Genomic DNA, 14,800 nt, shown 5'->3' with positions numbered 1-14,800 from the left:
AAATTGCGCTTCAGCTCATAAATTCGGCCTTTACCCGCCTTCGGGTTTATCCCAAGTGCCCGATCGGTACTCTGCACGTGCAACTCTCAACAGAAATGAGAGGAAAGGGCTCAAGTTTATCATCAAAAGTTGACCAACAAGAAGGCTCATTCCTTTGGATATTTCCATCATCAGCTCTGAATTTATTTTTAAAACAATGTCTTTAATTCTTCTTCTTCTTCCAGCAATTCAATTGCCAGATTCCTTTAAATCTTTGGAAAATAAATCCCAAGCTGTCGGTGATTGGCAGTGAATCTCCTGACACACTCTTTATCTTGAATACAATACACATTCTAAGCTTATGAATATACACTGGCGGCTGTTATAAGAAAAATAATGTACAGAGTTAAACCAGAAATAATACCGACACAGCAAATGTGCTGTTTGAAGTTCATTCCTTTGGAGTGAAGCAAATGGCCTAACAGGATTAAATACTATTGATGCTGTAATCCACCACTGCAAGCACTGGATGGATCTATTTCTAGAAAACAGGATTCATCACCAGAGACCCGTTCTGAAGGTATCTGGATGGAGCACATCTAGCTACCCGTGATAAACACGGACAGATGTGCGAGGCCTCAGCCGCCTGGAGCAACAGTGGCCGAGACAGCCAAACATGTGGTGGACACCAGCCGCTGCAACACGCGATCGCCACGTGTTCTGGTCCACACATTGTTCATTAATGCAGGCTTTCTGATGCATCTGGCAGCGCAGTGTTTCTGAGTTGGGCTCACATGCAGTCGTAAAAAAAAAACTGTTTTAAATAGCTGCCAACATTCCACTTGAATGATTTATTTATTACATCTATAAATAAGCAATTAACATTCAATAAAAAGTAAGATGTATAGATTAATCAATCAGTGAACTGAATATAGAATATAGTCTTTGCAGTGTAAGGAAACAGACAAAGATATTGGTCATATTTCAATGTAAGGGCATGCAGGCATTGTCTCTGGACTACATTTATAGCGCACACACACACACACACACACACACCACGCACACTCACACACACACACACACACACACACACACACACAATGCCTTCAGGCGGCAGATAATCCCAGTTGATTTCCATGCTCCATACCGGGGTTTTCGGCGGGGTGGAGATGTGGGCTAGGATCAATCTGTTGGAGTCTACGCTCGGAGAGGGCATCCCATGGGAAAGTGGGAATTAACTGTCTGCTCTGGCTCTGAGAGACGCACAATAAGCACTGTCTGATCCTCAAGTTGTCCGTTCACAAGTGCACATGTCTCAGTGCTCTCTTGTACAGATTATATATATATATATATATATATATATATATATATATATATATATATATATATATATATATATATACTGTATCACTGGCATTCCATACCATAAAAACATGTAATATATCATCACCCTAAGGTGGTGAATGTTGTGAATTGAAACAAAACTAGTTATTTAGGTGAAGGATGAGATCATGCTTTGGGTTAAAAAACATTTGTAGTTTGTTATGTCACTTTAGGTTAAAATTAAAATGAGTTCCTGTTGGAGACACAAACAGTGGTTTCCTGGGTGAAAGTCCTGTGTGTGGTTGACCCATCTATCCACCCGGACCGCCTCCCTATAAGGACATTGTCGCTCTTCGTACTACGTTGTGATAATTATCTGTGGGTTTGACACTACAGCCCGTTTCACATGAGTCATATCATTTGATTGATTGTTCGTTTGTTAAATATTGATGATGGCAGCTTTAAGCTTTGCACATGGACTAATTCCCGGTGGGTGTTGGCCTCCGCCAGGGCTGCCCTTTATCACCGGTCCTGTTCGTGACCTTCATGGACAGGATATCTAGGCGCAGCCAGGGGGCGGAGAGGATCCGGTTCGGGAGTCTCAGGATCGCCTCTCTGCTGTTTGCGGATGATGTGGTCCTGTTTGCCTCCTCGGACCGTGACCTCCAGCATTCACTGGGGCGTTTTGCAGCCGAGTGCGAAGCGGCAGGGATGAGAGTTAGCACCTCCAAATCTGAGGCCATGGTGCTCTGCCGGAAACCGGCGGATTGCTCCCTCCAGGTGGGGGCAAACTGCCTACCCCAAGCGAAGGAGTTCAAGTATCTCGGGGTCGTGTTCACGAGTGAGGGTAAGGTGGAGCGGGAGATCGACAGGCGGAGCGGTGCGGCTGCAGCAGTAAAACAGGCGCTTTACCGGTCTGTCTTGGTGAAGAGGGAGCTGAGCCGGAAGGCAAAGCTCTCCATTTACTGGTCGGTCTACGTTCCAACCCTCACCTATGGTCACGAACTCTGGGTCGTGACCGAAAGAACGAGATCTTGGATACAAGCGGCCGAAATGAGCTTCCTCCGTAGGGTGGCCGGGCTCAGCCTTAGAGATAGGGTAAGGAGCTCGGACATCAGGGGGGAGCTTGGAGTCGAGTCGCTGCTCCTTCGTGTCCAAAGGAGTCAGCTGAGGTGGTTCGGGCATCTAGTCAGGATGCCTCCTGGACGCCTCCCATTAGAGGTTTTCCGGGCACGTCCAACTGGTAGGAGGCCCCGGGGAAGACCGAGGACACGCTGGAGGGATTATATCTCCCGGCTGGCCTTGGAACGCCTCGGGATCCCCCAGAATGAGCTGGAAAGTGTTGCGGGTTGAGAGGGAGGCCTGGGTCGGCCTGCTGAACATGCTGCCACCGGGACCCGACCCCGGATAAGTGGGTGATAATGGATGGATGGATGGATGGACTAATTACCATAATAACTTGCACAAGTAAATGCTCCAACGCCAAAGCAGCTTGTGTACATTTCGGAGTATAAGAATGAGAAAGGTCACGCTTTTTGGGGGCGTAAAGTGCTCCTCTTCGTAATATCTCTACACAGGCAGCATTCATTGTCACTCAGTATACATGGCTGCTGTCTCCAGCCTGGCACCACGGCCGTAAACACCATGACCTCACACCGCAGTCCGTCACCCCTATATCTGATGTCACTCGAGTGTCACTCCATTTCTCATGTGCTGCACACGAGACTGAGCTCACTTAAAGGCTCATTCTTTTCAAGCTGTTGTTACACTTCCCCTCCTTTGGCGGAGCACAATCAACTGTTGTGGGAGTGCGGCGGTGGCTGACATACTTATTATTCGCGTTGCAGTGCCCCTTTGCAGCCAGCAGATGGGGAGATGGAGTGTCTCACACGACCCTCTGGGACTAAAAAGGGGAAATACATCCCGTGCTGGAAATTGTTTGGTAAATTATGCTGTCTGGAGGGGTTTCCTATTATCTTTATGCCAATGTCATACCCTTTCTTCCTAATAGAAGGGCCTCATTCTACTTGTGACGCCTGGATTTAAATTCATAGGAATACAGACAGGCAGGCTGTTACAATTTGGCCCACAGCTTTGTTCAGTACCAGAAGTTCGTTATTAATAGGCCCAAATCTGTTGAGAATACAAGGCAGGGCATGATGGGGGCAGCCACACTGCCATGATCATTACACTCTCTCCCCCCCCCCCCCCCCCCCCGTCCCTGGGCTCCCTCCAACGTGGGACAGCAATTACCATGTACAGTAAGCGGTAGATTAATTGTCTAAAAAGGGAAGGCCTCCGAGTGATCATAGCAGAGCCCGGGTGGAGCAGGGGACAACAGCTGTCACCCGCACGGCCCGCAGCTGACGAGCTATGCCACATACTGTGGCTGCAGCTGACACGCTGAATGGAAGACGGTCTGTGCAGTGTGCCCGGCACGCTCCCTAACACACACACACACACGCACACAGGCACACACACGCACACACACACGGGACTGCGGTAAGTTATAACGTGCTTGCCTCACAGGACCCCGCCTGCTCGCTTGTCATGCTTCCTGACCGTCACTCGTGGTTAGAAATGGAGCAGGTGGACACAGCTGTCAGAAGTCACGAAACTGGGAGGGTGATTTGCAGTCATACATCATAGATGAATAGATTAAACTCATAAAACATGAAAGAGGGCCACCTCTGCTCATGTACAGAGCATGTCGCACATGTTCCCCGTAATGGGCTTTGGTACTGCAAGCCTGATAGTGTGAGTGGCCAGAAAATACATAATATATCACGGCTTCTGACGTTTTTTTTGCCGTTGCTAATTCTCTCCAAGACACATGCTTTGACAGCAATACTTCACCCAAAAAGGACTAATTATTTTTTACAATTTGTCTACCCTGATCATTTGGACAACCGTGCCAGTGAGTAAGAGGTTGCCATTATACATCTTGACATAAATCTGTGAAAAAAAACCCCAAAAAACCCAAGACATCTTAATTACAGGCAATTAACACCATGTGATAGAGCTCCATTTGGCAAATGAATGGCGAGACAGAAAAGCTTTTTGTGTGTCTTTCGGTGGTACAGTCAAGCCCAGCTTTGTGTGTCAAGGCGGGGGGTAGAAAAAGAAAAAGAGGACAAGGAAAGAGACGAGGGCCCGGCCGCTACCATCCACCCATCGGCTCGTTGCGGTTGCGTCTGGGGACTTATGGTCAGCTCCTCTTGCTGTACGGGACGGCGCTCAGGGGCTCGCTGCAGGCCACAGGCAACAACAAACCATGTATGCATGTGTGTGTGTGTGTGTGTATAAATCAGATGCTATGGAGAGGAGGAGGTCAGAGCGGGGGTGGGGGGAGGGTGGGGTCAGAGGTAGCAGCCTCACACTGTCTGCCGTAACAAAATGTTGGCCTGAGGGGCAGCGGGTGGTGCTCTTATTCGTCCAGACATTTCTTAGAAAGAGCACAAAGAGCCTGTGTCATTAGTTTTCAATATCATAGCCAAGTGATGGAAAATATGAATGGCCGCAGTGGGCATTCTTCACGGGCGTGCGAATGAAACAAAGAGAGAGCGAGGGAGATGAAGCAGAAAGGAGGGGGAGGGGAGGAGGAGACACCCCCAGTGAGGGGCTTTAATGAGCCTTAAGGCGGTGGAAGGGGTGAATTTATTGCAGGGAGAAAGAAAAACGAAGAATGATATTAAATTGTTTGGTTTCTGAGGATTATTAAACGGATATTATCTCTGAAAGAAAGGATAAATACGAGATCGAGGAGATATTTTAAAAGCCATCCCGTGTTTATGATTAAAATGTTTTAGAAATGCTCATGTGAAAGAAAACATCATAGTTTCCCTATACTTCCCTGTGAATAACAGCACAACGCTGTTTTCATGTTGCTGGGAATTAGTAAAAGCACAAGATTGACAACCCTTGACACAATTGATTTAAAACCGTAATCTGTTTAATTTCTCTCCATAATTGTTAACGCCGCCTCAGGGAGACTGTGTGGGGATCAAGAAAAAATCCTCAGTTCATATCACGCTTCCTGATGTGCCAGTTTAAAGAGCACACAGCGAAAACCAAACCTCAACCTTTAGAGAAACGAGTGTAAAGACACACGTGCTGCTCCGTGAGGCGGTTAGGCTACTTAGGCACAGTGTTCAGCGGGTTACTACGTTAACATTTGCCCCCGAGCGCTACACACAAAGAACAAATGAGGCTGATGGCGGTGTCATTAGTTTTTGCAGATATGTTGCTCACGAACCGAAGGCTCCCCGAACTGGTGAAAAGTGGCAATCTATCCAATAGTGGCCATCTCGTGAATATAAACATAAGGAACCGCCGCGTCACTATAAAAAGCTATACAGTCCTGTTCGTCGATGTCCACTTTGATTGGTACCATGTCATTGGTTCTTTGTAATCTGGCTTTAGAACGGAAGAACATTGGTTTCATCTGATACCACAAATTGAGCCCTTAACACATGTTAAGGGTTATAGCCCCCCCTTCAATTATACCAATACTTTGTTGTATCGACACACCGAAGTGTCTAAATCCATTTTGCCGACGCAATTAGCAGCATTCAGGGAGATGATATCTGCATTTAGATGATGTACAGTAATGAGAGCCCCTGGCTTATCACTCTCAATCCAATTTACTGACTTCATAATCAGATCAGAACCATGGCCCTTATCTGGCCAGACAACAGAAGCCATAACTGATACTTACTGCCTGTTGAAAGCCAATGTGCTGTAAACACACTGCAGAACTCGTGCGGTGCAAGCGGACATCACTTTATACCGGGTGAAAGACCCTCGTCCCATGCCGCTTTCATGGCCACGATGGCAGAAAACCCATATTTTGGTCCTGCTGTGTACGAGCACAAAGGCTCTCGTGGGCTGAAGGCTCTCAAAGATTCCAGCTCTGTCAGAGTGATTTCAGGAGGTGCCATGATTCAAAGGGCGGGGGAGTTCGCTGGGAGTCAAATGGGGATTTATAAGTATGTAGAGATTGGAGAAGAAACAGAGCATCTGTTCCTGCTTTACTGTCTAATTCAGTATTTTTACTGTGACTACACCATCACATATTCTGAAACAGCTGCTACACTGCAGATGGAAAACACGTCTCACTGATTTTTCATATTTCATTGGTTCGAGGGAGATTTTATGGTAAAGTAGGTGAAGATCCAACAAAAGAGGCTGAAAAGAAAAGGCTATAGGAATTTAACGCTGCATTTATCTAACATATATTTCCATATTTACAATGGTCTAAATCGCAATGTAATAATATAAATGTCGTTCAAAACAAACCCACAGAGGATTATCGCTGGACTATCGGTTCACTCTCACGGCTCTATAATAACTACAGAGTGAAAAACAAACAAGTACACTCTAGCTAGCAATAAAAGAGCCAGACAATTGCAAAAGGAGTTGGAGGAGACCAAAACAGAGCTCAAAGGAGAGTGAATGTTGGACTTAAATTCATCTGGGAGACACAAACACAACGCCAAATGAAGGCTAATGTTGCTTTGTGTCTGCTGGAGTGAAATGTGTTTTAAGTCTAATTACTAATTATCTTTTAGTGGCAGTCTTACAGTAGTTTGAGACCGTCTGGATGCGGAGCATTGGTACTCACAAGATCATCTGTCTTCTGGACAGTTAAATAAATTACAAGCGGTCCTTTCCAATCATGGGATGCGCCACATAATGTCAAGATTTAAATTAAATTGTTTCATTATTCTGTCGAGTGAACATTTCCAATCCCATTCTGGTTTGGAAGACACAAATGAGTGTATCGGCACATGTGCTAACACCACCATTCATTTCCCCCAGCCTAACCAGCCACTGCCTTCCCCTAGGGATTATCTTTCCTCCCCTTGTGCTTGACACCTGTTACAACTGCGCCCTGCAAACCAACTGTCTATTGACGACAACTAGAGGCTAATGACACTGACGGACACGTTAATATGTCGCATTGAGAGGGCACGCCTCTTTTAAAAGGTGACCAATCCAGCTCCATGAGACAAGTGTGCTGCTGTTAAAGTATACAGGCTGTTTTCATACAGCGTTTGTAGCTATACCCTGGAAAATTATGACGGTATCGCACAAAATCAATTGGTATAATCCACTTCATCATGAATCCAGAAGTGTAAAGACTGTCGGGGTGGGAGGTGAATGGTTCAAACCAACACCGCTGTTTTTCGGTCAGGAGACCGCTGTTAGTTCCCCGTGTGAAACAAGAAGTCAACGTTAGTTTATTTGTCACTTTAAACCAAACAACGATATCTTCCTAAACCCGACTAAATCGTTTTGTTACCGAAACCTATGATGTTGTTTCCCGGGAAGATGGCAGAAGATGCCTTTTTCCACAAGATATCACATGAACCGTTGCATGAGGCTATATTGCGCAATAGAGTGCAGGACAGTAGGCCAAAGGGTACCCAACCCATGCATTTCAAGAGGAAGTGTCCGAGCCTCCTAGGAAACACAATGCAACCTTGAAAAAGACCTCAATATCGAGGACTCCCTTTTCCTCCAGGCTGTCCTCCACACCTATACGTCTGTCCACCCTGTTACGGCTAATATGCAGGCTCTCCGCCTCCGTCACGGAGCTGAGAGCGGCCGCGCCTGAGCGGACCAGCGGGGTGCTCGGTTTTCGGTCAGCGGGGCGGGTGATAATGACCCCCGCACCCTCACTGCTTCTCCTGTTCATCCCAAAACTGCAGAGGTGAAGGTGACCACAGCTGGATGGATTTATTTCTTTCTAAACTACAGAGTGAGTGTTGGCCAAAGTGTTGGTTTTCCGGTGATAACATAGTGAAAAAGGAAGCTCACGTAACACTCCATTAATGGTGAGCACCTTTATGCGCCGCAAACGCACTGACAATCGGGACCCCGAACAAAATTGACTCTTTTAGGCAAAGGCTGAAAATGAGAAGAATGGAGCACACCCACTCAACAGGAAATTACTGGGGGGGGGGGGGGGGGGAGTTATGAGCATCGCATATTCACAGAAGTGTTTCTCCTCACCGTGCCCCCATCCCTTCTGGCTGTAAACATGTGAAACGGCGTCGAGCACTATCGATCACCATGGATCCGAGGCTGTGGGGTACGTCTGCTCGATTATTCTTTTTTCAGGCTCGACACCATGTACCCTTTTCTGTTCGTGCCTGAGAGGGTAATAATAGCACGGGCCCTTTCCGTCCCTCCACCCCCCTCCACTGTGAGGGAGTCTCATTCCGGTCATTACCATTCGGGCTTTCAAACATCCCCTTAAACATCGTCACCACACAGCTCTCCTGTTGTGTGTGGGGTGTGTGTGTGTGTGTGTGTGTGTGTGTGTGTGTGTGTGCGTGTGTGATCTGTGTGTGTAGTGTATGTTTAAGAGGAAAATGAGTAAAAAAAACAAAATGGAGAGCGATCACAAGAGAGGGATGGATGGATGGATGGATAGAGGCAACTGGCAGCATAATTACAGTGAAGACCCCCCCCCCCCTCCTTCTCCTTTCCTCTTTCCGAAACACTCGCGGGCTAGCCAACAGCAGCACAGACAGAAAAAAGGTGATGGAGGGTTGCTTTGTTGTGATTTTCATTTTCTCAGCCTCACAGCAATTACATCCCAGAGACACATGAGGAGGAGGCGGAGGAGGAGGAAGAAGAAGAAGAGAACACAAACAAACAAACAAAAAGAGAGATTTTCTGCTCTGTAGTGAAACACAGCACAGATCTGTTGGGTTCAAGGCTGCCTCTACTGCCGGAGGTTGTGGATGAACCCACCAGGAAGCAGGTGCTCCCCCTGCTCGGATCTATATCTGCCTGTGCAGCAGCAGCAGCAGCAGTGGTGCCGTATTTAGATTTTTAGACACTGAACAGTTGGGTTAACAAGGAAATTTAGATAGTGAACATCAGGAAGGACACAACAATCGTTTTTAATTAAGATGTGTCCTCTAAAAAACACACTTTTTTGGTTCCTTAAAAACCTGTTTTAAACCACAGCTTTGCCTTAAACTCATATTCTTTGCTCGTGGGCGGAAAAGCCTGCTGTCACAGCGACTATAGCGGGACACGATTAATCGTACGAATGGGGGTAAAGTAAAGTACAATTCTTTTGAATTTTCTTCACACCCGGATACTGGTGTCGGAGAGGTGAGGGCTCCATACCCAGGACCTTGAGGGCCGGCAGATCCCATCAAATGAGGGCCAGACATTTCCTCCCACACCTTTCCGACATCAGAATTGCAGGGGCTGCAACTTCTGTAACTTTCCTGATGATTCACTCCCAAGTTATTCACTGCGATCTCTGCTGTCGAAAAACATTTGACCTTTAACCCCCAAACTCTTTTGATTTGTGGGAGTTAGGCCACACTGTAAGAACAGATATACTGTATCAAATAAATAATGTGTTTTTTTTATGTACGGTATGTCATGCAGTTCACCATGAGTGAATTGCATGACATACGGTTGAGGAACTTTATGACATACGGCTGCATTTTTAGTGATTGGCAATGAATGCCAATGTGATTTTGTGAGGTTTTCTTCTGCAACGGAAACGTCCTATTTTCACTTAAGTTCTGGATTGAGTTTGTTACAGGGAAAAACACAGGATAATCATTTCCTCATCTTTTGAAATATTGTTTACTTTACTTTTATTGTAAGCTGCTGTATTTGACTTTTCACACATTTGTAAATACACGTAAACCAGTTACATAGATTTATATTTTATATTCAGGGCTGAATGTAACCTAATAAATTATATATATATATAGATAATATTTCGATTGAAGCACCAAAAAAAAGTATTCTATTTGCTTGCTGTGTCATTAAAACAAATGATGGCCTCGTGTTTTAACTGTGTATAGGTTGTTGTACTGGCATAAAGCACTGGAAGTGTGATTAATTCCCCACTAACATCCCCCCGGGACAGGGGCCTTTCACTCTGAAGTGCTCAGGTCAATAGCCACTGATCCACATGGGTAACTTATAAATCCATCCTTGTGTCCATTCTTTAAATAATTCATAAGTAAGCGGATTTTAGCGCTGAATTTTGAGGGGATTTTGTCTGTCCTTAAACAGATTGGAGCTTGTTTTAATGCAGTCTCTTTCATCTAAATGATATGGAAACCACCTCCCGGAGGAATAAGCAACCAGCTGAGAGCCCCTCTCTGGGGCTGATGCTAATGTTTTCTGTTGTATTCTGAAGGGGAATAAATGCAAAAAACAACAACCCTGAACCTCACTATTCACTACAACACCACATTAAAAAGGACACAATTCACCAACACACAACAATATTTTCATCTCATAAAACACCTTCCATGTGCTTTGTCTTTTGTATGCAAGAATCGTACATTTTGAAGAAAAGACGACACACAATGAAAGCGGCGCATTTCGCAAACGTCTGTGTTTTGCACGAGAAGCAGAGGGCCAGAATCTTTGTTTTGCTCAGGATGTCCTGTCTGCGGGGACAAAGCAGACATGAAACAAGGAAAAGATATGTAGGGCCCGGGCTCTGCTGAGTTGGTCCACGGCCAACGAGGAACAGATTCCTGTTGACACAACTTTCGGTGTGAACCACGTTTGCAGTGATTATGTTACAGAAGGAACTGGAAGCACTGGTGGACGTGTACAGTGAACTCTATGGACTAAATCATTTTTTCTGAACATGCTCCACATGCGAGGCCGCAGCCTCTCCGGTCAGACGTCCCATCTGGACAGTGAATTGACTTCCACTGCTGAGCCTATTGATTGATGATGACCCACAAAACACAGTATCTAGAAAAAACGCGCCAGTGCCCTGGATGAGGCCTCGGGGCAGCAAGCCTGTTTACATATATTAAAGTCACATTCCACAACCTCCGTGTTTTCTACTTCTGTCAACAGCTAGCTATGCACTCGTTGAACTGGTATTTCTTTCCCCATCGCACTTCAACATCACCTGTCAATCACCTTTTTGCTCTGACTTTCTGTAAGTTAAAGCGAAGTCTATGTAACTTTTGAGAAAAGAATGAACAGATTGACAAATGCACAGTGTAATTAATTCAAAAGCACTAAAACACAGCCTTATTGGATTCATTTAGTTCCTGTTAGCATTTTAGCAAAATGCTAAACTAATGCTTAGCTAACGGTAGTTTAGAATGAAGCAGTGGCTGCTCTCCAGCAATAGTTATGCGGACTTACTTTTAAAAAGGGCTTTAAAAGGGCCACTCCACTTATTTTACGGAGGGTTGAAATATGTACTCTGTAGCTCTGGGGATTCGACTCCATAGCAGTGGACGTAGTCATCGTGACGTCGCCCATTGGTTTGTGGATTGCAGTTTTGAAACCTTGAGTTTGACGTTTTCGCCATCGCCATGTTTTTTCCAGCAACCGATGAACGAAAAAAATTAAAATATTTGGAATGCGGAGGAGTGACTTTGTGACGCCGTCTACATGGTTTATTAATTGACTCTAAATGGATCATGATTTGAGCGATTTAAACCCTAAACTCATGTTTACAATGTTTAATGAATCAAGTGAGAAGTATAGAGACATATTCTCATAGACTTCTATACAATCCGAGGAGTCAACCACTGATCATGTCATCAGGGTTAAACTGTAGGGTTCATAATAAGGCTAAAAAACGTCTGCATCAACAATGTTTTCTTTTATCTGTCCCTTGTGAGCCCCTAACTTTATGTAAGTGTAATAGTATATCACTGAAGTACACCTTTAAGTTGTTATGTTATTATCACGATCTTGAGATATATACATTTTTTCTGTTCACAATATATACACATACTGTTTACCTGTAAAAACAGCATGTGTAGCTTGGAAGCAGTCCAACTTACCCCTGTCACATGCCAGACTTTGAACAATGGTTGGATCTTTTCTGAGCGGAGGTGATCTGTTGTCAGAACCAGTTCGGCAGGAACTTGTTTTCGAACAGAAGTCTCGAATTGTACGAACCCCGCGTGACAACAGTATCACATAGCCTAACTGACTCGCACGTCACAATAAAGACGCGTGGGAAAGAAGAAGAGAAATCGCTGACGAACAATGTTGAACCCAAAACAGGGGCTTTTGAGGAGAGGCGGGAACTCATCGTCAGCTCGGGTCACACTCTCCCCAGGTGGACTGGATGTGGTGTTTAATCTGGTTTGCTCTCACAAAAGGTCGCCTTGTGTGGACGAGGTCGTCACTGGACCCTGATTGGCAGGTCGCTCGTGTCTGTGCCGGGGGCCCCGAGCCGCGGCGTTGGAATATTCTGCGGCGGTTAATAGCTTTATTGAATCGGAAGCGCTGACCCCATTAAAACACAGCTGAACATCCCAGAACCAAAGTCAACACAAAGCAGCGCTGCCTTTGCAGTTTGTCTATCTCTTTCTCTCTCTGTGTGTGTGTGTGTGTGTGTGTGTGTGTGTCAGAAAGAGAGACAGCACATGTTACTCTCATGAGGCACACATTTAATATCATCACCTACACAAACCTGTCCTGTGTCCTCTGTTCTGTCTCACTCACACGACTGGTGTCACTGGGTTTCCTTGAGTGTGTGAGTGTGTGTGTCATTACTTTTTTTATGTATGATATATATATATTTTTAAAGCTATAGGTGAAAGTATTCATCCAGTTTTTTTGCCGACCCCAGCACCACACACACACACACACACAGAGGATACCATATGCCTGCCTCCCCATTGTTTGTTTTGTCCAGGAAACAGGATATTCACAGAGAGGAGAGCAGACCATCTGACCACAAAGCCAAAACAGAAAGAGGATTTTTTTTTTTTTTACTTTAAAAAACAGACCAGAAGTACACCATCTCCCCACCCCTCATCCTTTCAGTTTAAAGAGCATCGACTTTCTCGCCAGCAAAAGACACTCCTGTTGACATGTCAACAGTTCAACACACACATGCTGACATTCAGGCAGCAGAAGTCAAGAAAAAGACACGTTCACACGAGAAGTGGATCCATTTCTACTCAAACAGAGCAAAATGAGCGCTGCTGACTGATGGAGTGAGGCACTAAATACAAAAACACAAAGTGTACGTCTTAATAAACCAAATAGGAGCACTGCGCGTGCAAGTTATTGAAGATGGAAGCAGGTTACAGGTGATTAGAACGAGAATGAAACGTTTCCCACCTTGTGTCTTTTCTTTTGTTGTGATCTGATCGCTCCCACTTTATTGTCTGTGCGCGCGGGGCGTCCCTGCCGGCACCGGGTCAGTGAAACGAGTACACCTCTCTCTCTCTCTCTCTCTCTCTCTCTCTCTCTCTCTGTCTCCTTAAAAGATGAGGATGAATTCAAAAGAAGAAGAAAAAGGGCTCGTGGTGGATGAAGAGGTGGTTCCGCGGAGTTCATCCGCAAAGTCCAGGAAGCGAAGCCGCTGCCATAACAGCCGTGTCTCTCCGGCACGCTGCACAGTCAGTCAGTCACTTCCATCCGTCCACACGCACACGCACACACACACACACACACACACACACACCACACACACACACTCACTCACTCCTCCTCCTCCTCCTCCTCCTCCTCCTCCTCCTCTCCCCCCTCCTCTCCGCCGCTGTCCACAGATCCAGGACGGGACAGATGACGAGTGTCCCTCCGCCGCTCAGTGCACGGCGGCTGGCTCACTGCTGACAGTGGAAATCAATAAATTAAATTGAAACACCGCTATCTCTGTCGAGCAAAGCGGATCGAGAAATGAGCCTGAAAATGGCAACGTGCTCATCATGGAACGGACACAATGTGTTTTTGGACTTTGTTTGTTATGGGATATTTTTCTCTCACTCTAATACGATATTATCCCTTGTTTAGTTGTTGGATGGGGACATTTATTAGAATGTTAGTTTGAGAGGGCCAAATGGCCCAATATCATGTATAATTTATTGTCATTATGTCCCTAGAGACACACGACGAAATGCACATGTAGCCCACTTGTAACACAACAAACACGTGACAACTAAAACAATAACAGTACATTCCTGTGGTGCATCTTTATTAATTTGCATCAAAAACACAACGGTCCATTTACATAGCTTAAAGAATTATTGAAGCTGCTTAACATCAATAATACATGTTATGTCAGTAAAGGGGTAGCTGAGCATTATCCCCCAACTATCCAACTCCACCGAGCATCTTAGAGTCATAATTTTGACTCTTCTCATCGACAGTCGTTAGTGGTCACTACCTGCTCAGCGGACAGACACAGATAGAGACTAGCTTGGGAACATATGTATTTAGTGGCAAATGAGTCTGATATTTCCCTCAGGAGTGATTATCGGATTTACGTTCATCAGTTGACCTGAAACACGACTCTGAGGCTACATCCACACTAATACGTTAAAAACAAAACTTTGTAAAACGCATATCACACGACCATTCATGTACGTAAACAGAATTTTTACACTCATCTCAACATAAGATGTCAAAGTTGTTATTTAAAGCTTGTACTGCTCCCAAATGGCCCAAAAGAAAAAAAAGAAATCGGACATTGCAGGTTGAAATATAATCGTTGGTATTAATACCAGAA

At 45.3% G+C, this 14,800-nt stretch overlaps 1 protein-coding gene across 3 annotated transcripts in view; it reads right to left on the bottom strand.

Annotated features, from left to right (window-relative positions):
• LOC117730617 (FERM domain-containing protein 4B-like) overlaps window positions 1–13,714 on the bottom strand; it is a 42,197-nt gene extending 28,483 nt beyond the window's left edge. Inside the window, exon 1 of one of the 3 annotated variants that reach the window (XM_034532437.1) lies at window positions 13,411–13,714. In XM_034532437.1, the coding sequence (XP_034388328.1) occupies window positions 13,411–13,629 (219 nt within the window). In that variant the 5' untranslated portion in view covers window positions 13,630–13,714. The remainder of the gene's footprint in view (window positions 1–13,410) is intronic. The other 2 variants (XM_034532439.1, XM_034532438.1) reach the window with 2 other exon arrangements.
• Window positions 13,715–14,800: the final 1,086 nt, after the last annotated feature.

Source organism: Cyclopterus lumpus, chromosome 5, assembly GCF_009769545.1.
Source record: "Cyclopterus lumpus isolate fCycLum1 chromosome 5, fCycLum1.pri, whole genome shotgun sequence".
Taxonomy (NCBI): Eukaryota; Metazoa; Chordata; class Actinopteri; order Perciformes; family Cyclopteridae; genus Cyclopterus; species Cyclopterus lumpus.
Note: the sequence above shows the minus strand (reverse complement) of the source record. Positions and strands in the feature narration are given on the sequence as shown.